At 33.6% G+C, this 23,304-nt stretch overlaps 5 protein-coding genes across 7 annotated transcripts; 3 read left to right on the top strand and 2 right to left on the bottom strand.

Annotated features, from left to right (window-relative positions):
- Positions 1–10,777: 10,777 nt before the first annotated feature.
- Positions 10,778–12,480, bottom strand: LOC117221024 (RAS oncogene family member RabX5). Its single transcript, XM_033471586.2, has 7 exons — positions 12,327–12,480; positions 11,857–12,023; positions 11,670–11,771; positions 11,511–11,575; positions 11,316–11,446; positions 11,026–11,230; positions 10,778–10,954 (listed from the first exon to the last, which is right to left on the bottom strand). Exons 1-7 carry the CDS (start codon positions 12,384–12,386, stop codon positions 10,869–10,871), a joined length of 816 nt encoding a protein of 271 aa, XP_033327477.2. The 5' UTR covers positions 12,387–12,480; the 3' UTR covers positions 10,778–10,868.
- A 500-nt stretch (positions 12,481–12,980) lies between these two features.
- RpL23A (ribosomal protein L23A) lies at positions 12,981–14,653 on the top strand. Its single transcript, XM_033471488.2, has 4 exons — positions 12,981–13,085; positions 13,598–13,893; positions 14,110–14,237; positions 14,321–14,653. Exons 1-4 carry the CDS (start codon positions 13,052–13,054, stop codon positions 14,580–14,582), a joined length of 720 nt encoding a protein of 239 aa, XP_033327379.1. The 5' UTR covers positions 12,981–13,051; the 3' UTR covers positions 14,583–14,653.
- Positions 14,654–14,724: 71 nt separating this feature from the next.
- l(1)G0007 (ATP-dependent RNA helicase l(1)G0007) lies at positions 14,725–19,130 on the bottom strand. Of its 3 annotated transcripts, none has more exons than XM_033471484.2 (9): positions 19,017–19,130; positions 18,386–18,909; positions 18,074–18,303; positions 17,714–17,997; positions 17,028–17,629; positions 16,803–16,946; positions 15,806–16,718; positions 15,061–15,736; positions 14,725–14,980 (listed from the first exon to the last, which is right to left on the bottom strand). In XM_033471484.2, the coding sequence occupies exons 2-9, from the start codon at positions 18,902–18,904 to the stop codon at positions 14,899–14,901; spliced, it is 3,450 nt and encodes a 1,149-aa protein (XP_033327375.1). In that variant the 5' UTR covers positions 18,905–18,909; positions 19,017–19,130; the 3' UTR covers positions 14,725–14,898. The 3 variants fall into 3 exon arrangements, with proteins under 3 accessions (XP_033327375.1, XP_033327377.1, XP_076378545.1); XM_033471486.2 differs by having other exon boundaries at positions 19,013–19,035; XM_076522430.1 differs by lacking the exon at positions 19,017–19,130 and having other exon boundaries at positions 18,386–19,004.
- Positions 19,131–19,361: 231 nt separating this feature from the next.
- On the top strand, positions 19,362–21,243 carry LOC117220973 (uncharacterized). Its single transcript, XM_033471489.2, has 4 exons — positions 19,362–19,737; positions 19,972–20,156; positions 20,288–20,474; positions 20,615–21,243. The coding sequence occupies exons 1-4, from the start codon at positions 19,660–19,662 to the stop codon at positions 20,654–20,656; spliced, it is 492 nt and encodes a 163-aa protein (XP_033327380.1). The 5' UTR covers positions 19,362–19,659; the 3' UTR covers positions 20,657–21,243.
- Positions 21,244–22,009: 766 nt separating this feature from the next.
- On the top strand, positions 22,010–23,099 carry CPR4 (cuticular protein 4). The gene is made up of 2 exons (XM_033471492.2): positions 22,010–22,099; positions 22,522–23,099. The coding sequence occupies exons 1-2, from the start codon at positions 22,088–22,090 to the stop codon at positions 22,891–22,893; spliced, it is 384 nt and encodes a 127-aa protein (XP_033327383.1). The 5' UTR covers positions 22,010–22,087; the 3' UTR covers positions 22,894–23,099.
- The last annotated feature ends 205 nt before the right edge of the window (positions 23,100–23,304 follow it).

The following is a 23,304-nucleotide window of genomic DNA, read 5'->3' on the forward strand; positions in this document are numbered from 1 at the left end:
TATCGAATTATTATATCAATAAACATTAAACAATTGGATCAATACACGCTAAATAATTAGATCAATGCATGCTAAATAATATACATAGATCAATACGCACTAAATAATTAAATTAATACACACTGAACAATTAGAACAATGCATACTAAATAATATACATAGAACAATACACATTAAACGATTAGATCAATAAACACTAAATAATATAGACCAATACACGCTAAATAATTACGTTTGTTTCCCCAGCTATAACAATTTGTATTAACAAATTTATACGAAGAACATTTATTCGCAAGAACAGCGATAAATAATTATACTCTCTGCCGGCAAAAAACGATGGTTGATTTTTTGGAAAGAATTTGATATTTTTTACGAATATTTATTCGAATAGTTATTTAATACGCATCGATCTAATTACTCGAGGATTTCGCTTATTATTTCATTATGCTAAGCACATGCGGATTATTTCAGTGTCCACATTGACACAATCCGAGTTTCTTAGCACCTCATTATGCGCCAAAAAATAATCCGCACGTATCGAGAACGTTAATAATTCATGGTTTCGAAGTATGTAACCCGACGGTAAAAAAAATTTCGTAGTAACAGCGAGCACCGTGTTCAGCATCGGTGTGTTGAAAGAAAAGCTGCAAAAAGAAAAGAAACGGAAAAGGACGTTGTCTAAAGCGAACGATGATCAGCAGTTCGTTTGTCACTCCGACGATCCGGCAGAAACAATTTGAAATTGTTGTGCCAGAAACGATAGTCGAAGATACCCAGAACTTTTTACTTGTTAAAAATCAAGGTCGAAGAGTCACCTTCGTACGTTCTATGCACAGTACTATCTGTACGGTTCATAATGATTGAATACAGTGAATATTGTAAAAGTTCTAGAATAATTTCAGGGTTACGGTTAAATTCGTTCACATTGTCCCTGAGTTTATGGACAAAAATGGACAACTTTGTGAAGAGGAGGATTCGATTATTCGAGCATTGCGGCTCGTTTTTATAGTTATTATTTTTAAATATAATATAAATGATATAAAATAATAACTATAACATAAAATAATAAATATAATAGCTATAATAACCGCAATAAAAAATAATAACTTACTATAAAAAACGAACCGCAAGACTCGAATAATCGTGTCTCCTCTTCCCAAATTGTCCATTTTCGTGTACAATCTGAGCGTCAATTAGGGAGAATTTACTGTAGTGGCTCCGTCGATGCGCGGGCATTGACGTTAATTCTGATATAAAGTCAATTAGGTTCCTTCTGCTGAATGTTCCGGTCAACAACAGAGGAAAGTACGAGCAGAGTCATTCGGAATGCGTGCAGGATCATTGGCAAAACCGAGACAATTGCTCGTTCTCCCGCCGCGAAAGCCTGTCGAAGTCAACGAACATCGGTAAGGACACTGGCCAGGATGACAAGATGTTTCTTAACACATTGACGACCGGTCACGAGTTGACACGTTTTCTCGTGCCCAGACGTAAAATCGGCCGTTAACAATGCGTTAAATAAAATCGGCCGTTAACAATGCGTTAAATAAAATTGGCCGTTGAATATGTATTTGTTATATTGTATAGAAGAAACGCATATGTATATACGTAAATCGTCATCTTTACAAGGGTAGGGGAGATTGTAATCGATTAGCTAAATTGTTTTGAACACGACGCATATTATGTATGCATCCTGTATGTTTTTTCTTATATTATGTTATGTATCTTTTTCAAGGTCGAACTCGTTCGTATCGCTTTTAGTGTTCATTGTAACGTGACCCGTTACAATCGAAAATCCATAACTCTTTTTTGAAAAGCAAGATGATCTTGGAATCTTCGAAGGTGCAACTTTATCAAAGGAATTTTAGTAGTCATCGTTAAACAATTTCTCTTTTTCTGTGCATTTATTTTGTATCCGAAGAATTTTGAAACGTGTAATGTTAGCTGCACAATGAGCTATTGTAAATGAAAATGTATGGGTTTCTATTTCTTTTTGTTTCTTTTTTTTATGCCAAGTAATAGCAAAATTTAAAATGGTAGTTTAGTCGTTGTACGGTGAGTTAGTCCCTCTAACATCTCAAAAAAAAAAGAAAATCATCGATTTCTGAAAAAATTATTCTCTTTTAAATGGTGTACGGATATTAATGCGAGTCACTGTATTTAAAAAGCGGACGGTGGACTTTGAAATCTTCAAGGGTAAAGTTTTGAATTTGTTTCAACTGTACAAGTAGTAAATTTGATACATCGACGTACGAGTACACACTAATAAATAATTAACGAACCGCTAGAAATATTAGGGGGACCAGAAAGTAATGTTTCTGCGCATATTTATCTGTTTGAATTTAATGTAAACAAACGACATAACTTTCCGGTCCCCCTAATATTTACGAGCTGCGCAAACCCGATAGAAAACGGAGGAGGATCCTAATTTCAGTCAATTTCCCAATCGCTTTCGAACGAAACTCCTTGACCCGCCAACGAGACGCAATCGCGAGCGTCGTTTATTTCACGAAAATAGCCATGAACTTCGTTTGCACAGCTGTCAATTCTCTCATTGCCTTCCTAGAAGCCGTTCAGCACCGAATACACAGGATGAAGCACGAGAATAGCATGGCTATTATTTTATTTATAGAAATAAATAAATAAAGAAAAATAATTGAATCAGCGAAATATATTTTCAGCATTTGTAGAAAAATAAATAAATCACAAAGATATGTATTTATGGAAATAAATAGATCACGAAGATTTGCCATTTCATAGAAATAAATAAATTCTCGACATATATTTTTTCTATTTATAGAAATAAAGACATTAGCCAAGATGTTGATTTCCGCTACTTATAAAAACGAATAAATCATCAAGATATATTCTTGCTATTTATAGAAATTCAAAGAAAGCAGTTTAAGATAACGAAGGCGACAAAAAGGAGATTTATCGAACGGTATACATTTTTATGAATAAACATTAGGTACGAGTTTCATTCATTTTTCTACAGAGACGCATGCACGCATACACGCGCGTACACGCACGCACAGTGTTCATAACAATTTTTCGATCGTATGCTATCTTCTTTCTGTTTATCATGATATGATTTAATAAAATGATACGACGTTTCCTTTCAAATTTTCACGTCGGACAGCCTACGTGTCGCAATAAAGCCGTTTAATACACGTTGACGTCATACCGGTGACAGACGACCAACCGTGCTGAATATTTTTGAAACGACCACGATTAGATGAATCGAGCAAAATTGGCTGCCTTGGACGGGCCATTTTGTTATCAAACAAAATTGAAAGTAACGATAAAAATCATTTAAGCGAGAAGAAATTGTTATGCAAGGTTGAATGTTCTTACTTGCGTTCGGGTGCTCTGACAATTAATATGCAATTCGAGTCGACTGATAAAATCACACGGAAACGACGTGCAAAACTGTGAACAACTTTCCAGGATGAACCGTACGCTGTGCTGGCTAAAATCGAACTGAAATTATTTCAAGAAGAAAATGGAAACTTGAGCGATTAGTATAATTGTCCGTAAAGGTCTAGAGCAATTAAGATTGGATTTTCAAAGCGGGTAATTACAGAGAGTGTGAGAGAGAGAGAGAGAGAGAGAGAGAGAGAGAGAGAGGGGGCGACCCGAGCACAGTAAAACCCCGAGTTGCGTCAGCGCGGAAATAAAATTATTATGACCTCGCCAATCGTCGATGCTTCGCGACGAAATTCACCTGATTTCGAGAGGACCCTTCGCAAGTATACCAGAAAATTTGTCAAGCCAAACCGTGAGCCCCTTCCCCCCTCGCGAGAATCATTATCGCGAACCTTCTTCCGATCTCCAAGTTCGGAAATTGACAATATTATTTGTAACGGCGCGAGAAATGCATTAACAAATAATAACGTGTCATATTTTTTTCATCGAACTTTCAAGTTTTCCCTATGCAATGCCGTTCGTTTCGTGTCGATAACTGCAATAGTATTCGAATTCTAATTTTTTGAACGCAAGCATGTACGCTGCGTAAGCTTTCGATCCTTGTAATTTACAATATTGTCAGAAAGTATGAACATTAGCTATATAATATATAATAAATAAATATAAATAATATATAATATAATATATAATAATATAATATAATAATAAATAATAATATAAATATATATAATATAATATAAATAAACAGAGTGTCCTGCGATTTTCAATACATAGCAATTATGATTAGTGTACAGCTTTATAAAGTAGCTGCACGCCACTGGAAATAACGAACGGTGTCTGTTATCGAGGCATCCGAGGAAGTCGAAGGGTTGGGAACAGGAATGTTTCGCTTAATTATGTCACGCCGGACTTGCGTTTATCTCGGCATACGTGTCTCTATTAGTGCGTTAGGCAACGAGAAAGCGATTACACAATAAAGACACAAATACGTAAGCGCGTGTTGACGTATCCAGTTACACCGACTGCGACGACATTGCTTTTCTCAGAGTGTATTCCCCGGTTGAATCGGTGTACCCGGAACGTGCCCGTAAGCCCTCGTGTGTTTATCGTTCCTCATTCTTGGCTCTAGCGGATCGATCGTTTCCATTTATCCTTATTTCATTCACTATATCGACGTCACTCGTATCACGAACTCATCCCGATTCGCTATTTTTCGTTCCTCGGTATGACGTGCGCATAGATAAGAAAAATTGCTGTTGCGATAACATCGGTAGTGTTATTGCGAATGACACGTAGAGCAAAAAAATCTACATGAACATTTTGTGTTTATGTAAATTCCGTTGAATCTTTTTGATCATTTTTCAATCATCGGCGCAGACTCCGACAAATAATTACAAATAATTGTAAGGACAGCGTTGAATATTTTTCTATCTGGTCAATCCGTAGTGAATGATCTAGTTAATCGGTTTCTCTAATTTTCCAAGAAAATTTCAGAACGTTCGGCGAAAGTTTGAGAAAGTAATTCTATTCCGAAAATTCCGTTTAAAATTCACTGGTTCGATCAATGTCCTTCTATGTGTCATTCTATAGACAATGGATTTTCGCTCTGTCACGTTACTTCAAGCATATTGGATTGATGAAAAAGCCACGTTCCGTTATTTTTACTTGTACACCGCATGAATTACAATTCGCAACATTATGAAATTGATTACGATCCGGCAAACAGAGAATTCAGGTAATGTTTCATTGATATTGATCGTTAACGTACTATTCGCTCGATCAGATTTAGCACTTGTTATTCGATTTAAATTCAATCGACGCGGTGTATTAATTGCTGCTGTCTGCAACGTATTATGTATATATTAATTACTGCCCTGGGTCAAGCTCGCCGCTCTTGGCGTATTGTTATGGTCAATTGTCATTCATCATTGACGAATGTCTTTTTTGTAGCCGTCCGATTGCGATTTTTTCTGACGATACCGACAGTCCCTGTTCTCATCTATATTTTTCCTAATTCCAAATTTTATTCCCAATTTATTCTCCCAAATTCTCCCTAATTGACGCTCAGCTTGGAAACAAAAATGGACAATTTGGAAAGAGGAAGTAAGATTAATCGAGGCTTGCTTCCTTCTTCTGATAGTTGTTGACAATCGGTAACTATAAATAATAATATAATATAATATAATATGATATTATAATAATAATAGTGATATATATTATATATATAATAATATTATAATAATAATAGTAATATATATTATATATATAATAATATTATTATAATAATAGTAATATATATTATATATATAATAATATTATAATAATAGTATAATATATAATAATATAATATAAATAATAATATATTCTTCCCAAATTGTTCATTTTTGTTTCCAAACTAAGCGTCGATTAGGGAGAATTTGCTGTATCTTATTTAAAACTTGAGAGTGTCTTTACTTAAAAGTACATATGTATCTCGCACAACTTGTAGCAATTTTCTTGTTGCGAGATCTAGAAGTCGTACATCGAAATACAAAATTCCTTAACAGGTATTGCATCGAATTTTTGACCGGAAGAGCAAGCACAATCTCATTAAGCGCACGTGGCCACCCGGTCTTTGCCTCTCAGAATACCAAGATTGATATTAAGTGGAAAATACAACACCGATAAGAGAATCTAAACAGCGATAAAACAGATATCAGCCCGTAAATCAAGAGCGTATAATGAAATTAGTTTCTCATGCTGACATTGCTGACTCATCTCCGTTAATCTAACTTGTATTATGTTCGATTATTAATCACCGTTGGAAGATGACGTTTTACTGACAATTGTTTCGTTATACATACAGTAAAACCTCGATTATCCCAATTAAAAATTGATGAAATTCTTTTCGCTTTCGATTAATTATCGACACGATAACCTATCGATAGGTTCGATCGAGATTCTTCTATGGTTTTATCGTGATTCCTCGGAATAAGCAAAAATCTAGATAATAAAAGTCCAGTTAAAATAACGGCTGCCAAATAATCGAGAAGAAGAATCATGTTGTTGAAAACGGAATTGTATCAATCGTTTTTATTCATTGTACCATTTTTAATTCACAGATTAGCTAATGATCGAGTGACTTTACTTTTGCGTATGTATTTGAGATTGGACAGTAATTGATATTCTTCGGTCAGAATTCCATGATGATACTATGTATTCATTTTTGACCATCATTAAATTCGATGACTCCTAATGAGTGGATATTATGTTGCTCTGTGAAGCTCTTATTAAATTTGATGACAGTTCATAAATAGATGTCGCCAGTATGGAATTCCTGGCCGAGAAAATGTGTTTCTATTCAATTTAGTCTAATAAGAATTATTCGATCAATTTAATAAGATTATTCAGTAAAATGAGAACATCTATCAGACCGTGTTTATTTCTCTAATATTTTGCAGATCAGAAAATGCTGCAAGTATGTAAACATACTACATATGTAGTCGAGTCATGCTAGCCGGTTGAAAACCAGGAAAACGGTCGAAGGAAAAGTTCGAGTAAACATCTTGTACCGATAAGGAGAAACTGTTTATCCAATAATTCTTCGTATAAAATAATGAATCATGCGAATTGTATACCGATTGATGAATATCTTCTTACTGTTCGTGCGCAAGGACGCAACTTGGACAATGCTTTGTTAATTGTCATTGTGACATTTCAAAAACCGCGACATAGGCTAAGGAATATGTATTTCCGTTCGAGTAACCATTATTTATGCGAAACTGAGCCAAAAGAACTCATTTCTACTTTCCAATTATTCAATAGCTGCTTAAATATGTATTAAGTTCCCGTGTAGCCGACGATGTATGTATGTATGTGCTAGGCCTTGTATACCGTGCAAACGTTTGTGAAATACAAACGTGAGGATATCAATTTTTTTTGTTCCGGTGAAAGCGTCGCGGCGTTATCTGTAACCAGGAACAGAAATTTCAGTAGGACAATTAATCTTTGTCTGGCAGAGAGAAAGCGAAAGGCAAAAAAGAAAAATGGAACTTTTGGGGATGATTCGTGCCGATTACGTGTCTTTTTATACGTAAGGTCAACCGTTTAAGAAACAGACGTACAACTGCTTTTTTGCATGTTGAAAGCATTCGAAAATGTACAACAACGTTTGAACATTTAAATCTGCTGAATTTAATCTTACAGATTTGTCATATATATCATAAAGTCTAAATTCGATTACGAAGAATTTTTCGTACCAGATTCAGTATAAATTACAATTCTGAGTGTTCTGAAAACGGTTCTATAAAAAAACTGGAATAAGAATTATTCTCTTAATCGAATGTTATCCGTATCAGAATTTGTTCAATTAAGTAGAACGAAACTGATAAAATATTAAATTATCTGGACAGAGGCTTCAGGAACTAGGATAAATTGCTGCGAGTGTTTTCTGACTTGATACATTGTGTATATGTTATTCTCCACGTGTAATTGTTAGTTGGCGCCAGTAGCCAGATTGCTGACTGTGATTATTGGTAATGGTAGTGGGTTGACATCATACATGACACGCACATATATGTATATACATATCTATAGATAAAAAGCGAATATCAGAAACCATGAGACATCCGTGGCGCAAATCATTTTCACTTGTAATTGCAACCAACGCCACTAATATTTAACAAATACATGTATGATATATATACGTTTGATCCGATTACATCACAACATTTGACATCGGAATTTTCAAACGATATGGTGTGTATCTAGCACGCTATACGTTATGTATATTCCAGTTGTGCAATAAATGCACACTTGCTGTTTTTAATTTTCATTTTGATCGCTGAGTATATACATATTTCTAATGCTAAATGTTTGAATGGAAGGTTCGGTAAAAATGACTAAACAAGTAATGACTAAAAAATTTGTTATCTCCTAGTCAACGTTTACACACACCTCGATCGTCAGTATTTATATTTAGGCATCTTTTGCTATGCATTTATTTGAACATTTACGTGTATACCGAGTGCAAATTGTTCAACGAATAATTAACAAAAAATTATATCATAGTTTCAATGTTGAAAACTATTTGCATACTGCAACATATTCGAATTACTTTAACCTTAAAGTACATCTTTATCTTTATCGTTATATGATGTTTTTGTAACGAAAATAAATAAATTCATGTTTTATGCAACAAATGTATTAATGCAAATATATTGTATTGCTTAAATATCATTAATATTAACCATTCAAGTTCTTCTAAATAAGTAAAAGTGATTATAATTTATTTTTTAATATCAGTATAAATTCTAGAACTTAAATGTATAATTTTTGTTTTAATAATGTTATTGAACATTCAAGGCATGTTATTGTTTTTCTATCTATTTATGAATTATACAATTTACCATTTTCCTGGAATGCTTTGTACAAACTGATTATGTACATACTGGACTTGAATTGGCCTTATATAAGAGAATGACTAAGATATTGTATGTATAGGTAATCAAATTGATTGTAGAGAGAAACTGTAGAAGTAACAAAAATATTTCATAGATCTTATAATAGACATGGAAAGAGTAATAAGGAAGTATTGTTCTGATCTGAACTGAATTAATCAAAATAATTTATGGCAATTTTTATGGTATTTCAAAAAATATGTACATACAAAAATGAAAGTGTTAGCACAGCTAGTTTTTATCGTACTTAATATTTTGTGTGTATTCTGTTATAAATGTAATAATCATAATTGTTTACAGAAACTAACCAACTATCATTCTGTTGTTTAAAATTATATATTCTTGCAATTCTATAATTGGAAGCTAGTTTAATAACAGTGCTAATATTTTTGATTGCGTCTACAGTATGAGTTAAATTCAGTTATTTCTGACTAATTTCGCATTAATTAAATAATCTTATAAGTTACATGTAGAGATTCAAAACTAAAGCTGTTACATAATTGGTATTACTACTTTAATCAGTATCACACTCAAAGATAACATAATCTTTATTATACTAATAGAATTAATCTATTTGAACAATAATAAAATATGGCAGCTGTATTGAATTCTATTATATTACATAAAATAAGCTAATAAAATTATATTTAATAGAAACAATAAATGATGTTTCTATTATTTGAGAATATATTTAGCTTATACAAATTACATGGCTTGTAAAAACTGCAATGAAATAAAAACCACTTTGCATAAAATCATATCTGTTATTATACATAGATGCAGATATTCAATAGAATATTAAATTTTTATTTTTTATGACTCAATAGTACAAATTATTCTTTCTGTTTTACAACAATTCATAATTACGTGTAGATAGCCTTTGTATGTCATAAATTGTACATTATAGATGTTTATTTCTAGTAAATTATAGTATCACCAACAAACCAAAATTTGAAATGAATATCTACTTTTACAACTGTTGATAACGTTTATATCAAAATATTCATAGAGATCTAATATTTATGTTAAGTTCAGTGGAAGTTTTTGTTAAAATGGGTTAAGGAAACGTAATTAAATACATTCATAGCAGTAGTAATAGTGGCAATAATTTACTTGCAAGTTTACTACTTTAAAGATAAATAAAACTACCACGCACACTACTACCTGTTACACTATTACCACCATAATTGACACTACTACCTGTTGAAATGTACCTTTTCATTTACCTGAAGAAGCGTTTTCGGTGAAATGAAGTTTCGATTGTTGGAAGCAATTGTCCTCCGTGAAACTTTTCTGGATGAAAAGCTGGGTGAAGCGACGTGCCACGTGACTACACTTTCTTTAATTTTGATGCGTTGCACTCACGAAAAAAATGATCTAGGCACTACGGATTTTCACTATTGTGGAGGATAAAATTGACGTGACAACGCGTGTGCGGCAGGTCTGTCGATGTGCCACACATTAAATGATTTACAGTCTGACTGACCGTATGTCGTCAACTTTATCTGTCGAATCTGCGAGCAGAACGTATTTCTTCCGGTTAAGAGAAATACATGAGTGAATTCAAGACCAAGAAGGATGGACAAACACGAAGAACAAAGCAAGATTGTCGGGTGAATCCCTACTCGATACGCAGCCGGAAGGTTCTTTTGTGCGCGGTTTATTTAAACATCTTCGTGGCAACGCAACACAATCTTAGCTTCGTTCGACCTACAATCGATTAAAATTTTGAACTGAATTGATTGTTTAATGCTTACGATCTGAAGAAATGAATTCTTAAAAATTATGATTTATTAATAGAAATATGAATCTTAATTATTTTTTAAAATTGTAGTTATTAATTAAATATGTCAACTATAATCGTTAATCGTCGATTGCATTAGATTTGTGTTTAAATATATGTCACAAACGAATATAAGACACAGTATTACTTTATTCAAATTGATATCGTTTGAATTATAATACACAGGAGTTTTGCTTCTTTCGTATGTTTAATATCTTTATTTAATATTCTATAACTGATCCAGAACATTCAAAGCATTTGTTCTTCTTTCTTCTTTGCTTAAGATTTTCTGTTTGATTGTTAAGTGCTGAAAGAAGTGCACTTTAAAGTGAAATGTTCATGGAACAAAAGTATTTTCTATTCGGCTATTTTACATACTTATTAAATCAGAGCCAATATTGATTTTCTGTTTGATATATTGTAACTCGTTTAAAACCATGGAGTGGAAAGTCAGTACAGCAATTCTTGTGAATAATTCTGATACACCATCCCCTGTTTTAGATGATACAGCCCAGAATTCAGCTTTCAATTTCTGTGCCACAACAATAGCTCTCTTCTCTATTATTCTATATATTTGATTTGACTGAAAAATATTATTTCTGATCAGACTGAATTTATATTCAGCTCTGTATAGTACCTCATTAATATAGAAAATCTATGTGATTTACCAACAAATCTCGTTTTGTGCCTACTAGAAACACATGGTACGGTTCTCTATTACTTTTGGCAGCTTCGGATAACCATCGTTCACAATGTCCCAAAGATATTAAATTGCTCAAATCAAATGTAACAACAATCACTAAAAAATAAAAATAAATAATTCCTTTACTACTATACTACTAGTATGACATGCTGATAATTACCATTTGCACCCCTGTAATAAGAAGCTGCAATAGATTTAAATCTTTCTTGACCAGCTGTGTCCCATCTAAAGCAAATAGAAAAGACAATAATAACAGTTTTAGTGAAATGTATAAAATATGATTAATATCAGTGAATAGATATATTTATGGAAAACTTACATTTGTAAATGAAAAGGTATGCCAAGGATGTCAAATGTTTCCACTTCAAAATCTACTCCAATTGTTGCTTTGTAGTTAGCATCAAATGTTTTATGGCAAAATCTGTAATGTAAACAATATTAAATTTTGTTCTTATTTTATGATCTTTTATTACACTTGTATGTGTGTGTGTAATAAATATAGTTACCGATTCACTAAACATGATTTTCCGACAGAAACGTCTCCTACTATTATCGTTTTCGAAATTCTCAGAGACAAACTTTTCGACGCACATGATCGCCTAACAAGCGTACTGAAGTTTGTTTCATTGTATGGCGTGATGTCGGATGAAAATGGTGGCGGCCAATTATCGATCTAAATAAAATTATGTATGTAGTGATTATGTATATGTATATATATAGTATTACATATAATACATTTGAAAAATAAGGTTCCTGCGTGTTATTCTTATAAATAAATAATAAAACGACATGTAATGTTACTTTGCAACCTTTAAAGAACATACATATATCAAATGAAAAATTCGAATGCAACGTTAATAAATATTTATATTTTACACAGTCAAAAATTCACTAAATCTTGTCTATTGAATTTCTTGACGTCTACCATTTCTCTTCACAATGCAATGATTAAAATAAAAGTATATTTGAATCATACCTGTCTATCATACCGCGCAACTTCTAACATTTTATAAACAGCCGAACGCGTTTCTAGCATTACTTGCACAGCATGTAATTTTTACTTTGTAATTGAAATTTAAATTTTGTAATGTATCAACGGTTTAGTTAATTCTACTATTTACAAATTTGACTAAATTACTGCATTTAGACATATTACTAGGACAACATACAAGTTACAAAGCTTCAGAGAACAATAACGTATTATAGAATGCACCCTCATTGCTAGCAGAAATAATTTTCACCTAAATAAAAACATTGGTTGCTGTGGCAGGTGTACACTTATCTATGTACGTACATATTTCTTATTTGAGCATTTATATTACGCACGAATAAAAATAAAAATCTAATTCGCACTCCTTGAAGTAATAAATTAATATTATTTATTGTAATACTTTTGCATTATTATTTAAATTACATGAAGTCGTAGAATAAAAGTATATGTGCGCGTGTGTATTTATTGTAATTTGAATCGTAAAAGAACAAATCACATATGTATTACAGCTTCAATAATTTGAATTGTTACACATACTTCTGAAAACTAGGATAAATTTGTAATAAAATTGCGATAACTTTATATTTGAAAAAATTTAATGAATTTTATATGTTTCTAAGAAGTATTGAATTAGGATATCAACAATTAACGTATTGAATCAATCTTCCATACGTCTACTTCCGGTTAGTGCTGTCGTTCTTTTTAGCAAGATGGCTCCAAAACCTAAACCCACGGACAAAGCAGGTACTTTTAAAAAACCGTAAATAAAACAGAAGTATCTTCGAAAATGTTGTAAAAGTAGTTCGAAAATATCAAACAAATGATAAATATAAATATGTTTATAAAATAGGTGATATGTAACGTCATTTCATAAATTTATCATTACTTGCAACATTAGCCATGTGGTTGGTTCTGTATGTGCACTAGTAAACATTTTTATACAACATATGAATAATCGTTTTATTTTGCCAGTATCTGTTAAATAATTATTTTATACATTTAAGTTATGGATACAAATTGAAAGTATCAACTTGCGAAATTGTCATTCTGTAATTGTGTATGGTTACCATAACCTAAAAAAATGTGCGTCAATATTAACTTGCAATTCCAATTATTGTAAATGGAGATAATCATTAAATATGAGTTAATCAAAAATAAATATTGTATATATATATATATATATATATATATATATATGTGTATTGTATTAGTGAATTATTGTTTTATGATTAAATTCATCGAATCTTTGTTTATAGCCGGTAAACCGGCTGAAAAGAAAACGGAGAAGAAAGCTGAGAAGAAGCCAGCAACAGCTGCTTCCACTTCAAAAGTGACGAAACCAGCTGCTAAGCCAGCAGCAAAGAAACCAGCAGCAGCTAAAGCCACAAATGCTGCTAAACCCGCTACAAAACCAGCAACAAAGCCTACACCTAAGGTTGCTGCTAAACCACTCATCAGCAAACCCAAGAAGAATGTCCAGGCTACAAAGAAATCACCTAAAGGTGGAAAACCAGCGGGACCTGTTCAAAAGGCACTCAAAGTTCAGAAAAAGGTAAGATATCTTGTTTATGCATATGATATAGTTGAATCTTGATAACTAAAACTTCTATAATACAATTTTCTTTCATTCTGCTTTTTCATGATGAAATATAATAGGGAATCTCTATGAAAATTTATGATTACATAATATCATACTGATTTGGGAAAGTTATAATATAAATACTGTTTTATTTATGCATATAATACAAGATATATTTGTGTTCTATAGATCTTGAGGTGTGTTCATGGATCAAGAGTAAGGAAAATAAGAACATCCGTACATTTCCATCGCCCGAAAACATACAGACCACCAAGAAATCCAAAGTATACCAGAAAATCAGTACCAAACAGGAATCGGTAAGTTCTAATATAATTTGTAAATAATTAAGTACAATTCAAATTTGTTTTTATAATGAAAACAATTATAAATACTTTTTCAGTATGGATGCTTTTAATATCATCAAATTCCCATTGACCACTGAAGCAGCCATGAAAAAGATTGAAGACAACAACACGTTAGTTTTTATTGCACACACGCGGGCTAACAAATACCACATTAAGGCATCTATCAAAAAGTTGTATGATGTTGATGTAGCCAAAGTTAACACTTTAATCAGGCCTGATGGTAAAAAGAAAGCATATGTGCGGTTAACGCGTGATTACGACGCACTCGATGTTGCAAATAAAATTGGTATAATATAAATATATCGATACATGATGTGTATAGGAGTTGCGATATGTCTGTACTGATAATAAATATTGGTATAAAAATAGTTTTATTTATTTTATTCCTTAAGTTCTATATCCCTTGGAAAACAGTGTTATAAAATAAATTTTAGATATATACTTTTGGAAAATTGAACTTTATTATTAAAACAATTTGTATTATTGAATATTTTATTTTTCACAATATGTAAAATAAAATAAGTTAGTACGTGACAATTCACGTAATTTCATTGCAAGAACATTATAAGTGGTGTAATACGTCATTCTTCATATATACACATTCAGATGGTAATTACAATCCTAATCTGCCTGGAGTTTTACGGTAAGGTGCTGGAGTTCCTGGCTCCCTGATACCAGGTGTTAATATTTCTTTTCTGTAATAAAATAATAGAAAAATGAAGTAACGAACAACAACATTGTAAAGTGCATAACTAAAAATAGTATGGTAACTTACTTTCTGATAGAAGCCTGCTCACGTTCCAGTTGTTCCTGAGCTCTAGCTTTCATCTCCTCCTCTGCTTCCTTCATTTGTCCTTCCATTTCATGCAAATGCTGCATCGCTTTTCGTCTCTTCGCTCGTCCGCTTCTTCCAGTTTCCTTCACGCTGAAGAACATAGGACCTAACTCGGCAAGCCAGTGTCCGTCAACGGCAGTGACACACTGCATGTACTCTTTAGCCGTCATAACAAGCTCATGGTACACCACATAATCCGGTGTGAATCCCATACCAAACAAAGCGGAAGTTGGGTGGAGATGGCATGGCATTCCGGTACGGCAATTAACGTATTCGCCAATACCCTTCAGTCTGGCTGCTTGGTGGAAATATGCCGAACAAATGCACTTCCGAACGATATCCCAGTCTGTGCCACAGCTCACAACCTCCATTTTCTGCTGCTTTAGAATCTCTTCAAGTTGCTGTCGCACTTCTCTTACTTTACGCATGGCTTTCGCATGAATGAAATGGTCGTTACACCATGAACTCGAATAGCCATTTGTTTTCCACTGATTGTATACGTTTAAGTACGTCAAATGATCGGATTCTGGTACTTGGAACTTCTCCCTCGCTGAATCAGAATCCTCCTCGCGCCCTTTGGGTCTATAGAATATCGACGGCACTGATAACATTGAAACTGAAAAGAAAACACATTATTCATGAAACCGTTTTCGCTTGAAAAAGTTATATAATTTTCTGGACATACCTATGATAAGTATGTCAGCAGTACATCCCAGTTGGGAAGCCACTATTAACATTTGGCACTGGGGAGGGTCCAAAGGAAACTCTGCCATTTGACGTCCTAAAGGCGTAAGACGTCCTGTGTGATCCAAAGCGCCCAAGATCCATAGCTGATACAACGAATTCAATATATTGTCTTGAGGAGGAGGATCCATGAAATGAAACGCTAATAAATCCTGCACACCCAAAGATTTCAACAGTAACACAGTGTTAGCAAGATTGGTTCGCTGTATTTCTGGGACTCCAGTTAGAAGTAACTCGTCTAAGTATTGCCTTCTGGTGTATAATCTAAAACATGTGCCAGGACCAGTACGTCCTGCTCTTCCAGCTCGTTGATCAGCGTTAGCTCTAGACACAGGATACACTTGTAAAGCATCCATACCAATTCGTGGATTGTAAACCTTTAGCTTGCAGTATCCAGAATCAACGACGAATACAATACCGTCTACGGTCAACGAAGTTTCTGCGATATTGGTAGCCACAACACATTTTCGCAGACCTCCTTCAGAACGCTGAAAGATCTTAGCCTGCAAGTCTGAGGGTAATTGTGAATAGATTGGTAGAATAGAAAGTAGTGGAGCTGATTCGATTTCGGCTAATCGCTCTTTCAACGCTTCACAGGTGACTTCAATGTCTTCTTGACCAGGCATGAATACCAATACATCGCCAGAACGTGGTTGTAAATGTATTTGCAACACCTGTTTTACAGCAGCATCTACATAATCATCTACTGCGTTCTTTGCGTGTAATATTTCTACTGGGAATGTGCGACCTGGAATTTGAAACGTCGCAGCATTTCCGAAAAACGCCGAGAATTTGCTGGAATCCATAGTAGCGGATGTTACGATTAATTTTAAATCGTGCCTCCTAGCTACAACCTGTAATATTAAGCATTAATAATAATATTATTAAGCATTAATAGCTATTACTCAAATCTCATTATAAATAGTAAAAATGCATACTTCTCTGAGCAAACCAAATAACACATCGGTAGATAAAGATCTCTCGTGAGCTTCGTCCATAATGATGACACTATATCGATCCAAGTCTCCTTCTCTTAAACTTTCTCTCAATAAAATACCATCAGTCATATACTTAATAACAGTCTACGAGAAGAAATATTAAAGAAATAATAACTTAAGCAATTTTTATTAAGGTTAGTAATATTGTTTAAGGATAATACATACATCTTTTGAAGTACAATCTTCAAAACGAATAGCATAGCCAACTTTATCTCCTAAGCTAGTAGCCATCTCATCAGAAACTCTTTTAGCTACAGACATAGCTGCTACTCTTCTAGGTTGCGTGCACCCAATTATTCCATTACGGCTATATCCATCTTCATGGAGATATTGTGTTAATTGTGTTGTTTTTCCACTACCAGTTTCTCCAATTATAACTACAACACTGTTTTCTCTAATAACGTTTAACAGTTCTTGGCGTACCGCAAACACAGGTAGGCTTCTCCTTTGATGTTGAATAGTTCTGTATTTAGCTTCTCCTGTAACTTCATCAGCTCCTATGTGGCGAGCGTATTTCTGACCAGCTTTAAAATCGTGCTCTTGTCCTGGTTCTTCTTTGTCTTCTTTATTCCTATCACGAACACCCATAATGTTTCCAATATGAGTTCCAGCTAGCTCCCAATGTTTTTTCTGAGCTCTACGCCGCTCTTTCTGTTCACGGTATGCCCGTACTAATGCTGAACCTTTCCTTGCAACAAGAGCCATATCAGAAGTGGGATCACGTACAGGTACTACAGGTTCAGGCTGTTTAGTGAATACAATTCGACCTACAAAATTCCATATCAAATTTAGATTTTAATAAACGGCAAAATATCAATTAGCAGTAGGCAGATTTTTAAAATATATTTTACCATCTAAAAATGGTGGGACAACATTGTGAACCAAGAGGTGCACTCTAGTTTCACCCTCATCATCAGGATCGTCATCATGGTCTAATGAACTTACAACTCCAGATGTTAACATTCTATTACGCTCCCACAATTCATTATCCTTATTTATTTGCCTTTGTTGCGCAGAGAGACGTTTTTGTCTTTTTGCCTCGAGTTCCATTTCCTTTTTACGTGTATACTCCTCGGACACGTCAGCAAATGCATGGTTCTCTCCATCATCTAAGGCATACCATTCCCTGTCCAATCTAAGAACAAACATTTAGTTGTAGTTAATGAAATAATTGAAAACATACTTGCTAAAAGCATTATAAAAATGGATACCTCTGTTGTTCTTCTTCCCACAACTCTTTTTCTTCTCCATCTACCATGGGAGTAGCACCACTGGCTTTATCTTTATTCCAAGAATTATATTTATACGAAGGAGTGAATTCACTTCTAGTACTTTCACGGCTGTCTCTGTTGCTATAAAGATTCGGTGTTGGATGATCCCAACTTGACTTTCTTGGTTCTTCATCTTCATCATCGTCCCAATTACTTCTGGATGTTGGATCCTATAAAAGTCATAAATCATAATTATTCCATCTAATTAGAAATGATAACTTTCATTGTAATCACCTAAAATTCTATCTTTACTTTTGTTTTAAATACTGGTGTCTGCGGTTCATCTTTGAATCTCAAAGGCGTTTGTCTAACACTGCCTCTGCTTCTACTCTTCTCTCTTTCTCTATCCCTATCTCTATCTCTGTCCCTATCTCTACTTCTGTCTCTTCTTCGAGAATCGCTGTCTCTACTATGCTCTCTATGATGCCTGTGATGCTTGTCCTGAGCACTTAGTCTCTGATGTTTCAGTCGAGATTCTAATCTTCTTTGTGCTTCAGAATTTACTCCACCAGTATGGGTTGGTGTTTCCTCAGCATATGATCTGTATTTTCTTTCTTTAACCTCTGAATCCGGTGAGTGTGATCTTGTCGAATTCGACTCTTGTGCATTTTCTTGTCTTTTTCGTTTTGCAAGCTTATCAAGACCCAGAACAGACATCTGAGGCTTCTTAAATGTGTGATCAGAAGGCTTTTTGCGGATAATTAAACCTCCACCTTGACTTTTGTCAGTACCTTCTAACCTATATAAGCTTGAATCGTTTGAGCTATCCATTTTAACTGAAAGTAATATTTGTAATTATTAACGCATTGAACATTATTCTATAATTACACAATATAAACACTACGTTTCAATCACTTTTGACGCACTTTATTTACATACTTACTACGATAAACAACAACTATACATATTCATAGCAATTCATAGGTATACTGCAACATAGATGGCAAAAATCTTATACATTAGTGGTCAAACTGTCAGACTGACAGCTCTGTATACTTTGTGGACATAGAGTATTTAATTGTATACAGTTAACTAAAATAAGTTTTTAGTCACTGTTTGGATTGATGATTGAAATAACTATTTAATTGTTAATTGAATTAACACTTTATTACAAAATAAATATTTGAATATACAACTGTCAAATAGAATGATACGTACTGTATTTTTAATTACAAAGGTGATGTGTAGATATGCTACATGTACTATATGTATAAGTTGTATATGTACGTAAGTCACTGTTTGTATTTCCGTCATACAGTAGAAGCAGAAGTTGATGATGCATAGAGTTCTAACGAAACACTAAATTCATATTATGGTTTTAAAAGACTATAACTATACAAAATTTGTGCCCGTTAGAAATTATATAATTAAATATATGTAAAACACAATGTGCAATTACAGCTAGATGAAGTACTTCATATCATAAAAAATGATACGATAAAACAAAGATAATCGCAACCGATAACGGCATCTTTTGTTTCATATTGAATTACATTTCTCATTGTTAAATCTAAAGAGCTAAGAAAATGTCAATAATGGAAATGTTTCATTTAACTCATCCTGAGGTACTGTCAGAACCTGAGCTTCGGGAAATCTTAGAAAATGTAAGCCCGTAAGGTTATGTTTACTAACACTTTGTTTTTATTATTTATCCGTTGTAAGTTAATTGTTTTTACTGAATTAAACTATTACTTATGCAAGAATAGATTCATTTGAAATGAAGCTATCTATTATGCATATAAGTCAGCCTTAAACTATGATTCATTATTTAAGCAAAAGAATATTTGACATTTAGATGTGTATTGTAATTAAACACATACATATTTATTTGTTTGCAGTGTTGCATCGACTTTAATAATTATAAACATTTATCCAGATCTCAGTTAATAGAATTATACAAACGTGTGGCAATGCCTTTGCCCAAAAGAGAAGATGAAAATTCTGAAAATTTGGATAATAAAAAGATTAATGATCAAGAGAAAAAGAATTCTGTAGATGATTGTCAGAGAGACATAGCTTCATTGTAAGTAATTTATTGCTACTCAAAATTTGGGATAGTTACGTATGTTAACTTTTTTCCAAAAAGATTCGTGTCAATATACATTTTATGTTGCAATAAAATAAAATAATGTTTTTATATAATACTTTTTATAGAAATGGTACACATAATACAAAAAGAAGTATAAGTGAAATAAAATCATCTCCATCTTCTTGTGCGACAAAACCAAAATCTCCTGTGAATGAATTTAAACAAACATCTAAGAAGATACGTTTATGTAATTCAAACAATTTGAGAGATTTCAATGATTCTGATAAACGTATTAATGATGGGAAGCACGATGTACGTACATTTATTATTCATAAATCTACATAAGAAAACTATGAATTATATGGATTTTCTATAGATGGACATCGTATGTTAAGGTACAACATATTTCTTATTAATTGAATTAAAAGTAATTTAGAAACGGTATTTTTCAGGAAGCTCCGTCAAAGAAAAGACAGAAGATTACATGGCCATAATAGTATTATATTTTTAAATAATAATAATGTATAAAGATTATTTTCATAAGAACATGCTTGTTGATCTCGTTAGCTGTGAGAAATCGTATCCAGAAATCTGCACAAATTAATCTAACTAACTTCATAATTATGTAAAAAGTTAACTATGTATATACAAAAATTATTACTTAGAAATTATTTCCATTAAATAGATATTCATCTTAGCAGCTAACAAGTAATGAGTGTGATCTACTGTAATAAACAAACATTTTTACTAATCGATGAACAAAAACTTGTAAAAGTAAGTTTATAAATTTAAATAACAATTGTATTATTAGTTATTTTAAGAGGAAATAGTTTTTACTTTTTTTAACATTATTTTGAGTTTATAGTCTTATATTATAAGCTAATTCTAGGATAAGCTTATACTATAAGCAAGAGGAACAAACTTGTACACATGTCTTTGTATACTGTGTATACTTCTTTTATGAACTCAAAATGAGACAAGAATGAAATTAAGAATGCTTAAAATCTGTTACTAGTGGAATTATGTAGTGCTAAATGAAACTTTGTAATATATGTATTAATAAACGAGACTTTCTTAATCATATATTTTATTATTACGTAACCTGATACGATGTCACGCGTAATTGGTATTAAAATATGATCAAAACCGGATACGGAATTCCAAATTTAAAAGCGAAATGCAAGGAATCCAGAACAGCGCGTCTCGACTTAGTAGCCATTAGTATTCTTCGCACCGTGTGCTCGCATGACGGAAACGTTACACTTACTGCTGGAACTAAAACCGCACTGAATTACGCAACGGTGAAAGCACAACAAATGGTAAGCTAGAAGAATTATTGACCGGCTTTATCATGTTTTCCTTCATATTTTATGTTTTGTAATCCTTGCTACTTTTTGGGAGCGACCGGTGTAATCATAATCAGCAGATCCGTGGCCTCAGCGATACTGTGTTCTCTTTTAAGGGGTACCATCATCAGTTATGATCGATTACACCATATTTTAATGACGAGCAGATCAATTTAAAAAATGGAGGATGGAGAGTGTTCCAGGAAGTATTTATAATCGACGGTCTGAGTTTCTGTTGAAGTTGATAAGCAGTTTACATATTTCAAATTATATTTAATTATTGTAGAGCAACAATTTATTTTCAATTATTTAAGGCTATCACACTCGTTCATCTCGATAAGCCCGGTAGTCGAGTTCCGTTTCGAACGAGAGCGAAACTTTTGCTGCGGGGAACAGAAGCGTGTCACGTACGCGCCTTCGAAAAACTGTTTGCGATGCATCGGGGGCTGCGGCGAGCATCGGTTCACGTACAACGAATGATCACCCTGTGGTCCCTATAAATACGTTTGTCACTCGAAATCGAACAGTCAGTTTCATTCTCGGCTTTCAACCACGAGATCGTTCGCAGACTTAATCGACATGGCTGTCAAGGTGAGAAATAGAAGCAGTTATTTCATAGTTTCTCGAAATAATTGAGGCGGAGGGATAAGAGTGGAAGAAAGTAGAGAAAAAGCGGAGAATGTAATAGTAAAAGAAATGACAGTGGAAGAAGAGCAACCGGAGGAAGAGATCCAGGATAGAAAAGCCGTGCGCGTATACATGATAGAAGAAGTAGGATAAGCAAATTAGATTGAGAAAGACGTGTAAATAGTGCAATTGAAGAAAATGTAATAGTTCGTTGAAAATGATTAACAGTTAACATTCAGCTTATTGATCCACTCTTCAACGATAATAACAACGCACAATATTATTAAATGATATCATTATATACTGAATCTATACTGATATTATTATATCAGTATAGATTTTTACAAACGATTTAGCAGCCTATTTAAATAAAAATTGAATTACAGGTAATCATCGTAATGGCAATCGCCGTATTGGCCACGTGCAATGGCGCCGCAATTCCAGTGGCAGTGCCAGCTCTGCCACCAGTGGCCAAACTGGCGGCTGTAGACCCTGGTCTGAACTATGACCCCCATCCTCAATACACCTATGCCTACGATGTGCAAGATAGCTTGACCGGGGACTCGAAGAGCCAGCACGAGAGCAGGAACGGTGACGTTGTCAGCGGCAGTTACAGCTTCATCGAGGCTGATGGCACAAGGAGGATCGTCGAGTACACCGCTGACCCCGTGAACGGGTTCAACGCCGTGGTACACAGGGAGCCGGTCGCTGTCATCAAGCCCGCTGTCAAGGTCGCTCCCCTGGCGTTCCTTCCTTAGGGAACTACCGAAACGTGCGCTCGCTAACTTCTCAAGGACCTTCATGTTCATCATCATTGTGGCAGATCTTTGTAATTTAACGATTATGCGAAACAGTTGTGTATAGTTGCTCGCTTGTGTAGACCGATCTTCTTTATACAACTAGTCATCTCACATTGTACATACTGCAATCAAATGTTTATATTAAAGACTTTTATACAATTCCATATGCGCTGTCTTTTATTAATCATAGCTTCCAACTGCAACGAAGAATTACAGAAATGGTGTAGTAAACTTATGTAGAATGAAATATCTTGTCGATTCTCTTGAAACATGGTTATGCCAATTATAAGAGAATTGTTGTAGAAATGTACAGTTTTTAACGTTGCAAGTTTATGCTTAATGCGAAACAATCGGTGAGACATTTTAGTG

This window comes from Megalopta genalis, chromosome 5 (assembly GCF_051020955.1).
Source record: "Megalopta genalis isolate 19385.01 chromosome 5, iyMegGena1_principal, whole genome shotgun sequence".
NCBI lineage: Eukaryota > Metazoa > Arthropoda > Insecta > Hymenoptera > Halictidae > Megalopta > Megalopta genalis.